Source organism: Odontomachus brunneus, unplaced genomic scaffold, assembly GCF_010583005.1.
Source record: "Odontomachus brunneus isolate Ranch 3 - 2012 unplaced genomic scaffold, Obru_v1 Obru_scaffold_085, whole genome shotgun sequence".
Classification (NCBI taxonomy): Eukaryota; Metazoa; Arthropoda; class Insecta; order Hymenoptera; family Formicidae; genus Odontomachus; species Odontomachus brunneus.
This window is the reverse complement of record NW_022639535.1, coordinates 865898-880414: the sequence shown is the minus strand read 5'-3', so window position 1 is coordinate 880414 and position 14517 is coordinate 865898. Positions and strand designations below refer to the sequence as shown.

At 44.5% G+C, this 14517-nt stretch overlaps 1 protein-coding gene across 1 annotated transcript in view; it reads left to right on the top strand.

Annotated features, from left to right (window-relative positions):
• Positions 1 to 14517, top strand: part of LOC116847949 (lachesin-like) — a 146835-nt gene that overhangs the window by 116373 nt on the left and 15945 nt on the right. Inside the window, exons 3-6 of the mRNA XM_032823579.1 lie at positions 5636 to 5843; positions 6351 to 6509; positions 11623 to 11751; positions 12255 to 12389. Coding sequence (XP_032679470.1) covers positions 5636 to 5843; positions 6351 to 6509; positions 11623 to 11751; positions 12255 to 12389 — 631 coding nt within the window. The remainder of the gene's footprint in view (positions 1 to 5635; positions 5844 to 6350; positions 6510 to 11622; positions 11752 to 12254; positions 12390 to 14517) is intronic.

Here is a 14517-nt window from a genome sequence, read left to right as displayed (position 1 = left end):
CTCCCTCCCTCCCTCCCTCCCTCTCTCCCTCTCTCTCGTAGTGCGACAAAACATTAAAAGAATAAATTAAAAGAATAAACAATACCGTATTTCTTTAGCTACGATATTACATTTCAACATTTTCTCCTCTTACATGCACAGAAAAATATCATTCTATTGCTAAGAAAAGTGAATATCCAATTTACTTTAATTCTTTTAAGTAATCTTTACTTTTAGCAAAAAATATTTTCTTGTAATAATTGTCTTGTAGTATATGCATAAAAAATTTAGAAAAGCTTACATATCATAATACTCTTTACAAGAATATTACAAATCTTTAACCAAAAAAAAAATTGATTCGATTGACTCTACGTAGCAAGCAAACTGAATTTTTATTTTAATTTAATATTCTTAACTGAAATGCCAAACTTATAAAGAATAAGAATGTATTTCAAGTAAATTTAATGCTTGTGATAAATTTGTGTGTGTGTGTGTGATAGATTTGCGTATATATAAATTTATATAATTCTTGAAACAAGTAAGATTTATTTAAATGCAATATGCATTTTTGTCTGTGCGTAAAATTGCTTAAATAATTAAATAGATAATAATAAAGGGCGCCATTTAAGCAGCATCGTTGCGACGAAGTAGAGCGTGCGCGTTTTATGCAAAAGCAGTTGCCTCTGGGATAAAAAATAAATTGGGAAGGCGCGCGCGCGCGAGCGCGCGCACAAGTACGAATAATAAAAAAGTTCCAAGTGTTTGGAAGTAAAGCACGAGCCAATACGGCTAGGCGTCGCTCACGGGTCACGATGGGCGCTCGCTCTTCAAACGAATGTCTTTTAATTAGAGGAGAACGAGAATTTACAAAACGTGACGTAGCACTTCGTGCCTAGGCGTACCTTAGCTTTCAAATGTATAACGCGACCTCGGTGGTGTGCTCTTTCTCTTCCTTTTTTCCTTCTCACTGGTGCGCACGCCACCGCGTGGCGTATTCGCGTTATACGTACACGAATAAAATGCGCTAGCCATCCTCTTTAACACATCAGGGACAATGCATTCCACGTAGCCATCATAACCCACGTAAGGTACGGCTTGCCATAATAAAAGCCCAGAGAGGCTGTCCAAACGATCCCCTTCGAGCCACCTTGCGCTGAAATAGACGTAACCCAGTTTAAAAGCAAAGTGGGAGGGGGAAAAAAGAAAAGATAGCGCGGCATACATTCGAGCCTGCACTAGATATGAGGTCGTCGATACCAGCGACGCTCACGAATCTATTAATCTGGGATTTCTTCTTTACTGTATTGCACTGAACGAAAACCTCTGCGTGCGCGGATTGTGCATTATCCGCGCGATTGTTTCCGACTGGTGACGCTATCGCACGATTTGTAAGTAACTGAGCGTCGTCTTGATAAAATTAATTGCGCAAACTGAACGGATCGGTCTCATTTGCAATTTTAAAGATCGCGTCGACGATTACCGCTGCCTCGAGGCGAGAGGCAATCGATCGATTAGTAGTAGTAGTAGCTGCAGCGACAGCGACGGTAGCAACACCGACGCCAATGGACGCGGACAAATTTGCATTCTGTCGCCATCGACGGCACGGAAACGAGAGCGAGAGGACGAATAGGCGAAAAAGGCTGACAAGAGAGAAAAAAAGGAGAGAAGCTTGAAATATTTAAGGCAGAGTCATTTCGTCGGCGCTCCCAGGTCGGAAGGCGGAGTGATTCGAGGCAGAGTGATTGACAGCGCTCGCAGTTTGCACATTAGGGGGCGAAAGTGGCGGGACGAACGCAGCGGAAGCGGAAGATAATGGAGCGCCGTGCGCATTACGGCGATGTCATAAATCGCGACGTTGTAAAGCGCGCGTTCGTCCCATGTAAATCATGTTCTGTACGCTAAACCAAAATTACATGGCACTTGGCGCGTACACACGCCTCGACGTATATTCCTAGCCTTTTTATTATGTGTTACGCACTCTTGTTGTCACGCGCGCGCGCGCGTGACAAAAATACGCGACGATCGCACCGGATTCACGTTTGTATGCGCGAACGAAGATTCACAAATCGTCATGTGCGTTCAACGTCTCATTTCGCAAAGTGTAAATCTGTCGGGCAGATTGGCCGGAAATCACGTGTAACGGGGCCCCTCCAACGCAAAAGAAGATAAATATCAATCCGAATGCGCGCCACCACCGACTTTCCCCACCGTCGTCGTCGTTGAATAATCCGCGCGGATTTCCTGTCATAAAGTATAACTCATACGTGTGTGAAATGCGCCAAGGCCAAATCGAGAAACGCCTGCTCCGACGCACTCGTCACATCCAGCCGGGGGAATCGGAGAGGAAAGGCGCGTATTTGGCACGCGGTTTCCATTTCGCTCGGTCCCGCGATCGCATAGAAACGTGCGAACGCCAGGCCGCGCTATATGGCCACGCCATGGACAATGAATTTCAGACGCTCCGTTGACGCACTCGCGGTGCGAGTATTTCATGGCTGACTATGCTCGGACGTGAGACATATTGCCGTTCTCGACTGGTGGATTTCAATGCAGATTTTATGTTCGTGTGGTAGACACGCATCAGCGGTTTTGGAAAAGCGCGTCAGATATCGGTCAGCCGAGCTGGGCGGACGAGCGAGCGAGTTCTGCCGCGATTTTTTTAGAAAATATCCAAAAATTGATGCGAGTTTGCATCTTTAAAAATTACAGATATGCACGTAATCTCACGTTGTCTCGCATTGCTCTGCGTATCATCCTGCTAATTATATACATATAAAGTAGAATGTCTATATGTCCCTTATTAATTCCTAAACCCTTTGACCGATCTGGAACAAATTTTGTGTAATTGCTATCTAAGATTTTACAGAAAATATAAGACATGAAATCTGGATATTTTGTGCTGCCATTTCGATATATGTTTAAATTATGCGCCATACAAATATTTTTAACGTTTAAAGATAACTCATTCCGTTGCTAAAAAAACATTCCTGAAATTCACTTTCTCGGCTTTCCAAGATGGCATAGATCCGATGATCTAAATGGTCTCAGGAGTATGCTGCGAATGAAATTTCTTGTAAGTGTATGAGATATACTGTTTCGGATAATAAAAGCAATTTTCATTCACAAAATAATTGAAATCAAGCATATGAGTGACTGAAGTAAAGTTAGTCCATAATTAAAAGCCGCCAGGCGGGCTGTAGAGACTTCTCGCGGAAATCCCGGAACTATTAACCGGAATACGTATATTTTATATATGATCTTCTTTACTTTGCGCTATACTGGACAACTAAACTCAGTATCAAGATGGCCAACGCAAGATGACCATATTATTACATGTTTGAATTTTAGTTTACAAAATAAAATATAGAATCATGGCGGGCATTAATATATGAAAAAGCTTGTCTTTAAATTACACAGAATGTTTACACAGTCAGTTACAAAAATTAGTCTGGGAAGTTATAACTTTGAAATTCTATTATATGGGACATCTAGAAGAACTAAATCAAGTAAAGTCACGATAATCCAATTGGCAACAAAAGGAGAAACTCAGGGGAGAACAGGCGTAATGGCGAAATAGATAAATATCGGGAAGCGGCAGAACAAAGTGGTGGAAGGTTCGAAGAAAGATTAAAGAGGGGATTTTGTAAGTAGACGCGAGAATTTGCTCCTGGTCTATCGGGGGTAGCGGGGTTTCTCGGGGGTGGCTTTGTCGGGCGAATTCTTGCGGTTTCGGAGCAATTACCTTGACTGAACGTTAACGATCGTTCGTAAATCAGGATAGGATAGTACGGTAGCGGCTATTCTAGCGGTGATGAGAGCACGACGGTAGTCATCGCTCGGGCACCGAGCTACACGAACACTAAATCTCATTTCGAAATATTTTTTTCTTCCTTTCTTCTAGCGTTCTCTTACGTATAGAGGAAACTCTTTTATCAAATATGCAAAATGTCTGGTAACTAAAAATTTTATGTGATTGTTTGCGGAATGATAAATGAATTTTTTGTTCAGTTTGATGAATTCCATCTGCACACAACGAGTGTGTCGGATTACATTAATTGCCAGATAATCTGTACGTTGTTTTCTTTCTCATCGATCTTCAGAAAACAACATAAATTCCGGCAATTATCAAAATAACAATTGACGGCACGACGTTTCGCTGGAATTTTCATCGTTACTTCGCGATTAATATTGCAAATTCCTCAAGCTTTTCCAGACGTATTTTCCTGGATAAACTTCAAGCGCTTTTTATTTCTGAAAGCACGGACAATTTTGCGCTTGAAAAACGAAAATGAACATAAAATGCCGTCTTTGAAAGGGGCTCAGATATTGTCATCACGACGAGCGCGACGGCAAAGCGCTAAGTCGCTTTTGTATACACGACAATTCTAGCTTAATGCAAAATGCACGTGCAATTGTATGTCGACAAAGTGCTCAATGGTAGGACTCATCCGACGGAAACTCGTCGGATTTGAGGATCCAATGACGCTTTGTCATTAAAGTCATTACGTCATCTATCAATAGGTACCTCCTAAGCCTGCTGGGTCCGCAATTCAATGCCAACAAAGCCGCATTTACCGATTGTACTATGCCTCACAATAACCGGCTATGCAGAAACGTTTGAATGGCAACAATGTCCGACTACGGTTTGTGGTAGAGTCGCCGATTTCTCTGTGTGTTACCATTACTGCACATTACCGCATTACTTGATCCAAGTCGTCTCTATTGGATGAAAATATATTTTGTTCCTGCGAAAATTCGTTCCGCTTCTGTGTATGTATACGCGTGCGCGTGACTTCAGAGTAATTAAATTTTCACAAACGTGTTTTGTTCCTATAATTTCTTGACATTCGCAGCTTTCAGCAATTCATCGTAATTCTCAGCAAGGATTCCTTTGAGCTTTTCGCTTCTCGTTAGCCTGACTGCTCGGTAAACGGCCTTTGTGCGAGTAATGAACGTCTATGATTCCATTCTGCTTAGCTCGGACGTATTATAAATCCGGGTAATAGTACGTGCAATTTCAATCATGCCGCCAAATTCACCGATGATCACTCGATTACGCATCCAATTTGGCCACACCGCTGTCGAATGATAGATTAAAGGCCAGAGGAGGGAGAAATTAAAGCGAGAGTCTCTACGAAACGCTCTTTGCGTGCAGCAAAGATGGAACCTTATCACGCGGCAATTTTTGAACACCGCCCGACATTCCAGAGAACACCTGCAAAGTTTTACTCGCCACATTTACATACGCGTAACAGTTATTTCGTGCGAGCGGAGTGAGCTCCCCGGTATTAAATGCAAAATCATAACGCTTACGCCAACTAAGATAATCTTTAGCGCAGGAGAAGATGGCGTCGTTTATTTTCCATCACGACATTAATTAAGAAATTCACGCCTCAGAAAGACATTCACTTATCGGTAGGGGAGAATGAATCCATGCGATAACTTGGCAAACATTATAAAGAAGATAAATCAATTGTCGCGGCGCGCGCGCGAAAGATTTTCAGCGTCGGAAGGCTCTAATTGCCCTCGGAGCGTAACGGATTACACGCGTTTTCGCGGTGTCGCATGACATACCGGTCACCGGCCGGAAAACAAAAGGCCGCAGTGATGGATGGGTTCCAGACGATTGAAGCGGCAGGCCGGTTTTCTGTTTCAGGTGGCATGGCTGCGGGTGGACACGCAAACCATCCTGACGATAGCCAATCACGTGATAACGAAGAATCACAGAATCGGCGTCACGCACAGCGAGCACAAAACGTGGCATCTACACATACGTGATGTCCGCCAGAGCGACCGGGGCAACTACATGTGCCAGATAAACACTGACCCGATGAAGAGTCAGATTGGTTATTTGGAGGTTGTAGGTTCGTCCATTGTGCCTCACGCACCGAATTAATATTGCGGCCGGAAGTCCGGAGGCTGCATTCCGATAGAAAAACAACACGAAAAAAACTGCAAAGAGCGGAACCTTTGTGTGTGTGTGTTTTTTTTTTTTTGCTAAATTTGCGTGTTCAGTTCGAGAGTTGAATAACGCCATAGGCAACGGCGGCGACGGGAGGGATAAAGAGAGAAGGGTAGAAACAGAACGCGGACGACTAGGGAAATCAAGTTCGTTTTGGGTTTCGCTCGTGGCGGATTTCACTCTTTTGAGAATGCGGCGCGCGCCATGATGTTTAAACTACCGGAAAAACGGTACAACAATAAAAATATCGTTTCGCCCGATCTATCATATCTCTCGACGCTCTCGCGCTTCTCGTATTTTCCGCTTCCGTTCGACTCCGATTATGGTATCGTTCTACCATCGACGCGAATCATATCCGCGGCAGGATGTGCCTGAGCGCAGATGCTGATCGCTGATTTTTATCCGACAGTTCCACCGGATATCTCGGACGACTCGACCAGCACAGACATGGTGGTCAGAGAAGGCAGTAACGTTTCGCTGCGTTGCGAAGCAACAGGCTCACCAAAGCCAAACATCACCTGGAGGAGGGAAGACGGCGAGTTGATTAGTCTGGGAAAGAATCTGGAAGGTAAACTACATACAAGCTGTCATAACAGTCCCGAGAACGAGAAAGCTTAACGGTCCGTTAAAATAACTTGGTAATTTTATCTTCTGAAGCAGCTCGCGCTGCAATAAGAGAGCGAAGGAGAGAGGCTGCTTTGTGGAATCCAATGTGTGTGTTTATAAGATAGAATAACATTTCATCCCTTCTTCCTTAAATACGTTATTCTAAATCCTGGTAATTACATGCACCTTTAGAGATTTCATAGAATTCCCGTGTTGCGACGTGCAAATAGCAATTTAACGATTCTCTCGGATAACCACGTTTCAATCACTTTCGATGTGTTCGTCGAATTCCCCGGGCGCGCGCGCGCGACGGGCCATTTTCCATAATTCGCACACGTAAACGGCAGGTGAGGGGGAGGACGAAAATTCATGGCCGTTCCCGACAACGACGGTACTTATATGATTCGCATCGCTCATCTTGAAAATCGCTGTAGGAAAAGCGGCCGCGCACGCGCGCTCGCACAAACGAGCGAGCCGAGCGAACGCGAGCTAGCACACCTGAAACACCGGATTCACTCAACGTGGGGACGACGATTTATCATTCCGTCTCTCGGACTTTATTCAGATGACTACGTTGCGTGATGCAATTGCATTCGAAGCTGCCGATGCGACCGTGTCGGTGACGTCAAAGTGAAATATGCGTTTCAGCCCTTATGCGCCCCGCACAATAATAACGCCAAGGAAAATCGCGTGTCCTCGTTCGCACCTGTTCGAACAACGGCGACTTTATTTCGCGGGTACAATAACAATTTATCATCCTTTTGTCTTTGAAACTTATTGAGCCGTCTCCCGCCTCTCTCTCTCTCTCTCTCTCTCTCTCTCTCTCTCTCTCCATGCAGTTCCGTTAAATATTTGCTTCCCTTTGTGTACACTTTATGCACCTGTCCCCGCGTGGAGTCACCCGTGATAATTTATAAGGATAAGCGGCATCGTCGTCGTCGTCGTCGTTGCGTTGACGACGACGACCTTTTTGCTGGCACCTTTTTCGAGTTTGACCTTGTTCTCCGTAAAGAGAGACGAATGTATGTATATTTCAACCGAGTAATTTATTCTATAAGAGACAAAATATTTCGGTCCGCGGAGGCTTTTATGCAAATGTCCCTTGTCGCTGACCCGCGTGAAAGTAATAACGCGAAAACACGAGGAAACACGATTCGCGACGTGTCCGTCCACTCGTCGCCGTAAATAACGATCACTTATTGTTTACGTTGCTTGTGTATATTCGGTAATTCATCGCGCGATAATCTTGTGATTTTTCAACGTATTTTTGATCCGCGCTAATGCCGTTTAAACACACACCGCCCGTCATAATGACTCGCTGATGCGGATACAATATCTATTTATCATACCTATTGTCTCCCCCAAATTTATTGAACCGTCGTTTTGCATAATGCCGTTCTGCTGACAGCGAAAACATTTATTCCGCTACGCGTGCAGTTTATTCGCGCGCTTCATTTAACATCATCTGCCAACCATTTCAAATGTCCGGCCATCGAAATTTATTATCCTTTCGTTAGCGTTTATCCCGCGCTGTTTCCGATATAGCATATTTGTTATTAAAATCTACAACGTCACTCGAGATGATATCTTTTGCAATATCCGATTATCCGCGAATTATACCGAGCTCATCAAGAAATTTCAACCTTCAGCTTCCCCGAGATCCCGGCAAATATTTCAATCGTGCTCTCGACATCGCTTTTTTTTCCCTTTTCTTTTCTCCCTTTGTCCCCCTCCTTGCGATCGCGCACTCCTTCACTTGATACGCGTGCAATTTTCTTTCACTCGTCCGTTCCTTCGGGAAGAAGATACGTCTACGACAGTCTGCTCGTTCACGTTCTTTCTTTGACTTTCTCAATTTTTTAGTCAATAAGTAGTAAGTTTCCCTTTCGCGACTTCTCTCTTTCACCCTACTTGTTTGACTTACGAACGTGCACGCTTCTTTTGCGACCATGAAAACTCTCTCTTGAACTCCACCTTACTCGCTTTATTTCCATTTCAATCTTTGCTCTGTACTTGTGCGAACAGTTTCGTTCCCTTCCATTTTTACTTCTTAAGGGAAGATCCTGTTTTTATTCACTCACTCTTCTCGAATTTTAAAGGTCCCCCGACGCGTGCACGAACTTGTCGCTCTTTAATTCACAAATATGGCTATTCTTTGTCCTGACGCGTTCCATTCTCTTCTTATTTCTCCATTCTTCTTTTCCTAATACTTTTGTCCGTTTCATCGCGTCCACAACGTCTTCATCGCTCAGGTATTGTTTCCGGCGATCCATACTTTAATTAACGAATTCTTCCTCGTCTTTTCCTTCTGCCGCGCTCGCATAGCTTCGCACTGCAGTTTCCACTTCACGATTGCCCGTTTCTCTTGCCCGCCAAAGTCCCTCTCTTCTTCTTATCCTGCTCTTTTTCTCACGGCAATCACGAACAGTCACGACAATCCACCCTTCTCGACGTGCGCTTCAACTTCTCGCATTCTGGCATCCTTTTTCACTCGTGAGCTCTTTCCGTTCTTCCGGCTGCCTTTTTCGCTCACGAGTAAACGCCCACCCTGTCCTCTCCCTTGCAGCCCACCCCTTATTCCGTCGGCCCTCACGCACTCGCTCTCCATCACGAACACTCTGTTCTCGCTCATGTATGCGTGAACAAAATCCCAGATAAACCGCCAAACCTATTTGCCGGAAACTGTCCGCAAATACTAGCGGGGAAATAAAGTTTCACCGGTCGCGGAGTAGAGAGAAGTTTCGGGGACCTTTGTGCGCCGTCGATCGCTACAGGGGATACTTTCCAGTCCACACTTTTCCAGACTCCGTCCGAAGTTGGCTGCGGCTCTATCGTGATGTCTCTTCTCGACTTTTTTGTAATTTATATACCAATAAATATTTATGGCTCTTTGTGATGTTCGCTAGACGGAGATTACCGCGATGAAACCGCGTTTATATAAAATCGGTGCCGGCGCCGATCGACTGTCACATCGTAAATTATTAGAAGCTCAATCCACACGTGCACGTTGCTACACGCGGTCGCCGCCGCACTGCGAATTCATAAATAGACCGTTCCCCCGATTTATCATTAATTACGTGCGTTATCTATGCGCAAATAATATCCCCGCGATCGATTCTCGCGCCCCGTCGAAGATGACAATTTATGTCTGCCGATGTGCAATGCGACGCGGGACTAAACCGCGCGGCGAAGAGGCAACGGAAAAGTCACGAAATATTCGGTCAGAACTGACCGCAACCAATTTAATTACTTCATTAGTCGGAAAAGCCGCGTTAGCTTAATTCGAAAATCTGGTGCGGGGAAATGTGAATTGTAAAATGTATTAAACGTAGTCGGCGTTATGTCGCTCCCTCTCTTTCCCTCGGGCTGTTTTCCTTTTTCCCCTCCATGTTCTTCCCTTTTTTTCCCCTCGCCGCGGCGACGGTCGTATAAATCGGCACTCGCAACTAATTAACTAAAGAGCCCGTGCTCGCGTGGTCCGACCGCTGGTTTACAGCTTATCTCGTATGCAGGTGATTTCAGGCCGAGTCAGCAGGCGTTTCAATAACATAAATCGTCTTGCACAGAGATTAAACGGTGGAGCCGACGAAGTCGTTTCTCAACGACTCGAAAATTCATTTCCTCTGAAAATATCAAGTTTTTTTGACTAAAATAAACGCGCGCGCATTTTATCCTTTAGAGTTTATTTTTCTGTCTATGTCTGTAAATATTTGAGATCACAAATACGACTTCTGAACGACAAATATCATTTTGAATAGGTACACGGAACTCTATGAAGGTTTAATGCGACAATTTATCTGACCGTATTCTGCTAGCTAGATGCGCAGCGTGGGTATCTCTGAAAGTTAAGGATAACACGCGAGTTTTAAGGAACGAACGTTCAACGCGACCTGTGACGGTTGCTACTGCTGTTGTTGCTTTTGCTGTTGCGACCATAACGGAGAACCCTTGTTCGGCTTACGTCGGGAGACTTAAGAAATGCAAGCGGACGAGTTGCAGAGACGCGCGACGTCTCCCACCGGTGGAATTCCCCCTAACTTGGAAATTTCATGCAGCGCGTTTTGTCTCACGTACCAGGTGGGAGGAGATGTACCTCTAATCTACATCCGTTAACTTCGCGACTTACGGATCCACCGGCTTTTCAGATGTCGCAGCCATTTTTACGAAAGCAGCAACGTACCGCTCGCGGAGATAAAAAAAATTCCGTACGTTTAATTAACAAAGCACAGCTGCGCGTTTTCTAATGGGGCCAACCGGGGAAAAAGGATAAACTCATTGGTATGCGGCATCCGTGTGTAGGATCTCGTTAGAAAAATTATTTCGCGTTAAATTGAATTTTCCCCGCGAAACTATCGGGCAACATTATTAAGCGTAATTAAAGCAACGAAACGATCGTGAAGGCTTTTGCAAAGTAGTTCGCGCCAGAGGACGCGTCGTTTGTATCATTCGTACTCGATGGGTATCGATTTTATCGCGATTATTCGCAGTGAAGAGCGATAGAGAGCCAAGTGCAAGTAGTTGCTGCCACACCGAGACTACATTTATAATATCCGGGAGAGAAACTCAAGTAAGATATATGTTGACAAGAAACAACCGACAAGTGTTTCGCTTCTGGTACAAGGTCGGTTTTGCAAGCGGTATGTGCGCGAAGCGTCCAGCGTTAACGGAGATTAGACCGCGCAGCAAGAACGCTAGCGCGGTGATTAGTATCGGTTACGCAGAAGTACAAAGCAACCCAGTCGACGTGTATTAATTCAAATCCTGATTGCGGAATTTTTTGCCGGGTCTGATGAAAATTTCTTACCGGAACGTTACACGTCTGCCTCGTTCGATCCGGCTTATATGACTCGTTGCAACACCAAACACGGAAGAAACGGAAGCAAATCGATAGCGAACTCGAGGGAAGAGATGGATCGTCCATTGATTTCGCAACCGTAACATCCGCGAGTGTCAATCATTTAGCGACACTTAATCTCTCAATAATTCTTTCGTTAATTGACATTGGCAATAATCTGATGTGACGAATGTACCCATTTCATGATGCAAATGGCGTAATGGCTCACCATCTGTTGCAGTGCCGAGCATTGAAGGATCGATCTTCAATATCACAAAAGTGAACAGATTGCAAATGGGAGCTTATCTCTGCATCGCATCTAATGGCGTGCCGCCGACGGTCAGCAAGAGAATTATGCTCGTTGTACATTGTAAGTATTTAAGCGCAGAAATGTATTTCTCTTCTTTTGCAAAGAAACATCTCTAAATATCCTCCGCCAAGACAATTTTCCGAATTTCTTTCGAGGGGTTGTTTCAACCCTCATATAAAAAAGCTCATAAAAAACACCTGCTTCCGAAGACACTTTCATACAATTCCTTGTTGTTTCGATACAAGGAGAATTTTATAGTAAAAATTACTGTAGAATTTTGTACGGAAACGCAGGTCAACATTATACAGTAATTATTCTTTTTTCATATCTACGGTTTATACATTTTAGAGACTCAAGTGTGCTACTATTTACAATGTTTCTTAATAAGACAGACGTTACAGTTTATTTCTACACTATCAGACAGACAGTAAAATTGAAAAAAATTTATATAAAAAAAACTATAATATATTCTCTCCGCGATCGTACAAACATCTAATTTAATTAATTCAGCAACTCATTTATATATAATAAAAACACTCTCACTTTGTTCTCAATGTTAACAGTTACTCCAATGATTTCGATCCAGAACCAATTAGTGGGCGCTCAAGAAGGCCAACAAATGACGTTAGAATGTTACTCTGAAGCATATCCGAAATCCATCAATTATTGGACAAGAGAGGATGTCATTATATCAAACGGTACGTTCGCAAATTCATGGTAACTTATGCGAATCAAAGCGTCCGATCCGAACAAAAAAAAATCGATCGAAAAGTTTCTCGGAAAGTATTATTCGGAGCGGAGGTGAGCCCGATGAGAGAATTATACGCGGCGAGACTGTCTACGTTAATTCTATCAATGATATCGCTAATTCTTCCAACATCGACAGTAATTGTTACGGTGGCAGCAATAATAACGTATCTATAGAACGCCACTTCCGTGCATACCACATGCGTGTCCTCCTACCCGGCCATAATTTAATGAATGATAATCAAACTCCGCTTCACCGACATACTTAACCGTACTTTATTAACCGACAATACACGACCTGGTTTGCTCGTCGAATCTATTTATGTCAGAACGCTAGAATTTAAAGGTCGTTATGAACGGTTAACATCCTGACAGGCTCGCCAATGCGATATTGCCCTCTGGAAATATATTAAATCAAGAGAAAAATGATCTAATGAGAGAGAGAGAGAAAGAGAGAGAGAAAAGAAAAAATATACGCATTAAGTTTCAAACATACGATTTTAAGTAGAAAACCTAAAATTTTTCCAACATTTTTTCTGGTATCAAGTCAGTTGCAGCAGTACGAAAAAAATGTAGGGAGGTTAAACGTACTTGGAGAAGAAGAGAATCGTAATTGTGGGACAAAACTACGGCCAAGTTAAATGTCCCATTTTGTGATATTCAAAATCTTAATTTTTTTTTTATTTTTTGATAAAGTTATAGTTATTGACTGATAGATTAGAAACATGTAAGTATCAAAAAGATGCGTCTCACTATTTGGAAGATGGGCCACATATTCTGTCCAAGTAAATAGTATCGTCAGAATCCTTACGTATATAAGTAATGTTGCAAGAAATGGGATGGAAGCTTACGAGAGCTCAGACGTTCTCTTTGGATATTCGGGATTTGTGCTGAATCCGGGAAAACCTTGGGAAACTTCAATGCGGCTTTAATTTACAAAGCACGTGCTCGAGGCGATCAACGAGCCAGCCGTTTAACACACAAACGAACGTCTGCCGTGCTGGCGTACGCACGCATACATCGTTTGCGGCAAATCAGACCTGACAATGCAAGCAACGCGCACATCGGGTGCGACGTGTTGCCGAAAAGCGGCGCGAGCCGCATGTACGCATAATTATTTCGGATAATCAGACATGACGCCGGTGCGGCGCGTTCGTGTAGTAACCAGTAAGCGAGTAATGTACCTTCGGATCCATTAATGCGCAGCAGGCCGACTCTAGGACGCGGATGCACGGAAGGCCGTCTCCGCGTCCGGAACGCGCGGATGCGCGGCGGACCGACTACTCCGCATCCGGGGCGCGCGGGTAAGAACGGGTGCAGTGTGCGAGAGATGCGGACGCCGTGTCTGCAGCTGCTAATCGCGCAGCTAATTAGGTTAATTTCGGATCACTTCTGCCGGCGCACCTGCAGCGCGACGCCAAGCGACGTGGAGCGACGCGAGGCGAGGCGACACGACGCGTTTTGCTAGCCGGTGTGATCGATGGCCCGGAACCGGCACGATTTCCATTTGCGAGCCGCGCGGAAGATTAATCTTTGTTTGCCGGACCCGAGATTTTTATTTCGCAGGCTGGTTTTTGGGAATGGAACGGCCGTGCTTTCTGCGCTCGCGGTTGAATGGCTTCCGTTATCCGCAACGGAATCTGGGGCCTCGAATAAACCGTCGCGTTAGCAACGATCGCGGCTGACTTATGGACGAGTGACTTTTTACTGTGAAGGGATGCGACAGGGACGCGATAAGGACCCTTTAAGCGCGTCAACGATAATGCCACATGGCCGATTACCGATCGCCCGCAGTGAAGAGAACGCGTTAAACTGCAACGTGTCCGGTGATCCGGCGGACGCGGTTTTACATTCGCGACTCGTCGTATCGGGACTGACTCACGGTCGCGCGTTTCCGTCTCGACGGAAGAGCGCCTCTGAGGATATTAAACGGCAGTGGGATTTTATAATCCTACGAAGTACTCGAAACTTGCGATCGCGGCGTTTTTTACGCGAGAGACCTCTTCTCCCTCTCTCTTTTTCTCTTTCTCCAACTCTCTCTCTCTCTCTCTCTCTCTCTCTCTCTCTCTCTCTCTCTCT